At 44.7% G+C, this 5,000-nt stretch overlaps 1 protein-coding gene across 1 annotated transcript in view; it reads left to right on the top strand.

Moving 5' to 3' along the window:
* Nucleotides 1–5,000, top strand: part of LOC125038669 (transmembrane protease serine 9-like) — a 16,376-nt gene that overhangs the window by 5,132 nt on the left and 6,244 nt on the right. Inside the window, exons 4-8 of the mRNA XM_047632215.1 lie at nucleotides 144–250; nucleotides 745–860; nucleotides 1,747–1,958; nucleotides 4,111–4,211; nucleotides 4,987–5,000. The exon at nucleotides 4,987–5,000 is cut by the window's right edge and continues 157 nt beyond it. Coding sequence (XP_047488171.1) covers nucleotides 144–250; nucleotides 745–860; nucleotides 1,747–1,958; nucleotides 4,111–4,211; nucleotides 4,987–5,000 — 550 coding nt within the window. The remainder of the gene's footprint in view (nucleotides 1–143; nucleotides 251–744; nucleotides 861–1,746; nucleotides 1,959–4,110; nucleotides 4,212–4,986) is intronic.

The following is a 5,000-nucleotide window of genomic DNA, read 5'->3' as shown; positions in this document are numbered from 1 at the left end:
AAGAAGAGGATTATGTAAATAGGAAAAAAAACGAATTATCTTCATGATGATAATTAAATTGCAACACTAGTCCCGTTATCAATAAATAGCCACGCCTCGTATGACCCCAATGCCGCCATTCCGAATGCCATCCGCTTTTCCAGGCATCGAGCGGCAGTGAGATCGCCCTCTCCTGCGCTGACTTCAGGCTTGACACATCAGCCAAGGACTTCCTCAGCGTGGCATACGTCGTGGGACAAACTGCGCAAAGGTGATGATGATCTCGAGGAGGATGGTGATTGTGACGATGACAAATGGGGGAGATGGTGATCGTGATGGGGACTAATAGTGTTGGGGAAAAGTGGCTGTGATTGTGACTATGACTGTGATGTTGGTGATGATAATGAAGAGGAAGAGTGTGGGGGAGGAATATATTGCTGATAATTAGGAGGAAAGAGAAGGGTGGTGATAATGATAATAACAATAGTGGTGATAATAGCAGTGATATTAGGAATATAATGATATTGGTAGTGATAACAATTATTGTAGTAGCTAATGCCTAATGATAGTAGCACATAAAGGAGGAACTACATATGATATATTAGAAATAAATACTTCTTTCGCCAACACTTCAACAAGAAATCTTCAAACAATTCCGTTACAGACCCAACTACCAATTATTTACCATTCTACTTCATTATCATTTTACTTATTTATACTCTATGCCCCCCCCCCAAAAAAAAAAAAAAAAAAAAAAAAAAACAGATTTAGGAGAACCAGCGGCCCTCATGTAACAACATCGGGCGGCAAACTCGACCTTATCTTCAGGTCAAGCAAGAGAAGGACAGCGAGAGGGTTTAAATGCCTTGTTTCCGATCTTGGTACGTCTCCCATTCACTTGCTCTTTGTTGCCATAGGGGCGTAGGAGACGAGGACTGAGGCTCAATGTTGGGTATCATCCCTACCTTGGTCCTCAGCCCTCGCTAATTTTGCATGGTCTTTTCTTCTCCTTCTCTCCTTTTCCTTCTCTTCTTTATCCTCTTCTTGTGTCCACTTATCCTATCGTTAACTAATTTCTACCCTTTTCGCTACAATACTTTATCATAATGCTATACTTGGAGGGCTTCTTTGTATTGCAAATACGCCTCTAAAACAAATAAATCAGGATGTTTATGTAGTTTGTATTGTACGTTGAAAGAGAGAAGGAAGTGAAAGGGTAGAAGGGAGGAAGGAGGGAAGTAAGAGAGGAAGGAGGGAAGTAAGGGAGGTGGAGGGAAGGGTAAGGAAGAAGAAGGGAAAGAGGGAGTGGGTGAGAGAGGGAGGGAGGGAGGGAAAGAGGAAAGAGTAAGTGAAGGAGAAAGAAGGGAGGTAGAAGGGTGAAGGGATCGAGAGTACAAAGGGAAGGGATGGAGGGAGAGGAGGATAGGAGTAAGAATGAGAGGAACGGAGGGAGTAAGAAAAGAGGGAGGATAGAGGAAGAAAAAAGGGAGGGGAGGGAGAGGGAGAAATTAGAGGAACGGAGAGAATGGAGGAAAATAAGACGAAAGAATGAAAAGAAGATAAGGTAGGTATAAGAAACGGTGATAGGGAGGGAAGGGGGAGTAAAGGAGAAATGAAGAAAAGGAAGAAAAAAAAAATCAAGGTAGAAACAGAGAGACAAAAAAGAAAAAAAGAAAAAGAAAAAAGAAAGGGAAAGAGAAACTGATAAAATATTGCAAATAAACCACCTGCGATATAATCATCCTCACTCATCTAATCTCATTTCAGGCGAACCAACAACTACGACCACCACAACTACCACAACCACCACAACTACGACTACTGCGACGACACCTAGTACTACAACAGCAACTACAACAACAACAACAACCACCACCACAACCGAAGCACCGTTGCCTCTTTCCCATGCTGCGTGTGGTGTTGTGAATACGAGGGTTGTTAACGGTGTACAAACAACTCCGAATGAATTCCCTTGGATGGTTAGGAAATACGTTCCTTGTTGAGGTATCATTGTGAAGTGAAAGAAGATTGTTATCGTTATATTTCTTTTCCTTCTCTTCTGTTTGTGTGTATATCTTTTCTTGTCTTTTTCTTTCTTTCTTTCTTTTTTATCAATGTTCAATTCCTCCTCTCTCTTTTTTTTTTTTTTTTTTTTTTTTTTTTTGCTTGATTCCTATTTATTTCTCCGTCGCTTTCCTTTATTCTCTTTTTTTCCTTCTCTCTCTCTCTCTCTCTCTCTCTCTCTCTCTCTCTCTCTCTCTCTCTCTCTCTCTCTCTCTCTCTCTCTCTCTCTCTCTCTCTGTCTCTCTCTGTCTCTCTGTCTCTCTGTCTCTCTCTGTCTCTCTGTCTCTCTGTCTCTCTCTGTCTCTCTGTCTCTCTCTGTCTCTCTGTCTCTCTCTGTCTCTCTTTCTGTCTCTCTCTCTCTCTCTCTCTCTCTCTCTCTCTCTCTCTCTCTCTCTCTCTCTCTCTCTCTCTCTCTCTCTCTCTCTCTCTCTCTCTCTCTCTCTTTCTCCCCTTCTCTCTCTCGTTCTCTCTATTTGTTTGTCTATTTCTGTCTTCCATCTCTCGCCTTCACTCTCACTATAAAAGAAAATAGATAACAAATCAATATTGAATATGTAAAACTACGCAAAAATCTCGGTACAAATTTCCGTACCTCCTGTTTCAACTTCATCATTTTTTTTTCTTCTCCTTCTGTTTATTGTCATCTTTCTTCTCCTTCTCCGTCTTCTTTTTCTTCTATTTCCTCTCTTCCTCCTCCTCCTCCTCCTCCTTCCTCCTCCTCCTCCTCCTCCTCCTCCTCCTCCCCCTCCCCCTCCCCCTCCCCCTCCCCCTCCTCCTCCTCCTCCTCCTCCTCCTCCTCCTTCCTCTTCCTCCTCCTCCTCCTCCTTCCTCCTCCTCCTTCCTCCTCTTCCTTCCTCCTCCTGCTTCCCCCTCCCCTTCCCTCCCCCTTCCCCTCCCCTCTCCCTTTTCTCTTTCTTCTCCTTCTTCCTCTGTTTATTGTCATCTTTCTTCGCCTTCTCTGTCTTCTTTTTCTTCCTTTTCCTCTCTTCCTCCTCATCCTTCTCCTCTTCCTCTTTCCTCCTTCCTCCTCCTCTTCCTTCCTCCTCCTCTTCCTTCTTCCTCCTCTTCCTTCCTCCTCCTCCTCCTCCTCCTCCTCCTCCTCCTCCTCTTCCTTCCCCCTCCTCTTCCCCCCTCCTCTTTCCCCCTCCCCTCCCCTTCCCTCCCCCTTCCCCTCCCCTCTTCCCTCGTTCTACATTCTCCTTTTCCATCTCCTCTTTCTACTTCTTTTTCTTTCTCTTCTTTATCCTTTTCTATTTCTTCTTCCTCTTCCTCTTCCTCTCCTTCCCCTTCTTCCTTCTCTTCCTCCTCTTCCTTTTCTTCCTCTCCTTCCCCTTCTTCCCCTTCTTCCTTCTCTTCCTTCTCTTCCTCCTCTTCCCCCTCTTCCCCCTCTTCCTTCTCTTCCTCTTCTCCTTCCTTCTCTTCCTCCTAATCCTCCCCTTCCTCCTCTTCATTTCCCTTCTCCTCTTGCTCTTTTCCTTCTTCCTCTCCTTCCTCTTCATCCTCTCCTCCCTCCCCTCCCTCCCCTTCCTCTTCTTCCTCTCCTCCTTCCCCTTCCTTCCCTTCCTCTTTATCCTCTCCTCCCTCCTCTTTCTTCCCTCCCTCCCCTTCCTCTTCTTCCTCTTCATCCTCTCGTCGCTCCCCTCCCTCCTCTCCCTCCCCTTCCTCCCCTTCCTCTCCTCCCTCTCCTCCCTCCTCTGCCCCCCTCTTCCCCCCTCTTCCCCCCTCTTCCTCCCCTTCCTCTCCTCCCTCCCCTTCTTCCCCTTCTTCTTCTTCCTCTCCTCCCTCTCCTCCCTCCTCTTCCTCTCCTTCCTTTTCCTCCCCTCCCTCTTCATCCTCTCCTCCCTCTTCCCCCCTCTTCCTCCCCTTCCTCTCCTCCCTCCTCTTCCCCCCTCTTCCTCTCCTCCCTCTCCTCCCCTCTTCCTCCCCTTCCTCTCCTCCCCCCTCTTCCTCCCCTCCCTCTTCTTCCTCCCCTTCTTCCCCTTCCTCTTCTTCCTCTTCATCCTCTCCTCCCTCCCCCCTCTTCCTCCCCTTCCTCTTCTTCCTCTTCTACAACCCGTCGATCCCCAGGTCTGGCTGACATTGTCCTGGAACAACGGAGCAACGAGAAGGTGCGGTGGAACAATAATTCATGAACAATGGATTCTTACGGCTGCGCATTGTCCGTTCAGGTGAGTTTGTTAAGAGAGGGAGAAAAAAATGGTAAAGACGAATGTAAAGATGAAAGAAAAGAAAAGGGGGAGGATAAAAGGAGAGAGAAAGAAAATGGTATAATGGACAGGAAAAGGGATCGAGAAAAAATAGGGTGAAAGAAAAGACAAAAAGAAGATGAATGAAAAATTGGAAAGGTAAAAGAAAAGAAAAAAAAAGAAGGTTAATGGTAAAAGAAATATAAGACAGAAACGAGAAGGAAGAAGATAAGAGCCCAGTAAAAGAATAATGATAAAAATGATAAAAATCCTCATTCGTTCATCCTCCTCTACATTCTCCTTCCTTATCTACATTATTAATTCTCCTTTATTCTTCTCATCCATTCATTCTTCTCTATATCATCAATTCTCCTTCCTCTTGCTTATTCTTCTCGTCCACCCATCCTTCTTTACATTATTACTCCCTCTTCCTTCTTCCTCTCATTCATCCATCCTTCTCTAAATCATCAATTCTCCTTCTTCCTTATTTCTCTCATCTATTCATTATTCTCTGCATGATTAATTTTCCTTCCTTATTCATCCATTCATCCTCTGCATTATTCCTTCTCTACATTATTAATTCTTCCTCTCATTCATTCATTCTTCTCTTTATTAATATTTATTTCCTTATTCCCTCTTCCTCTCACCCATTCACCCTTCTCTTTATTAATACTAATTTCCTTCTTCCTTCTTCCTCTCACCCATTCATCCTTCTCTTTATTAATACTTATTTCCTTCTTCCTTCTTCCAACCACAGACTGAACAGCGCCC

This window comes from Penaeus chinensis, chromosome 25, assembly GCF_019202785.1.
Source record: "Penaeus chinensis breed Huanghai No. 1 chromosome 25, ASM1920278v2, whole genome shotgun sequence".
NCBI lineage: Eukaryota > Metazoa > Arthropoda > Malacostraca > Decapoda > Penaeidae > Penaeus > Penaeus chinensis.
Note: the sequence above shows the minus strand (reverse complement) of the source record. Positions and strands in the feature narration are given on the sequence as shown.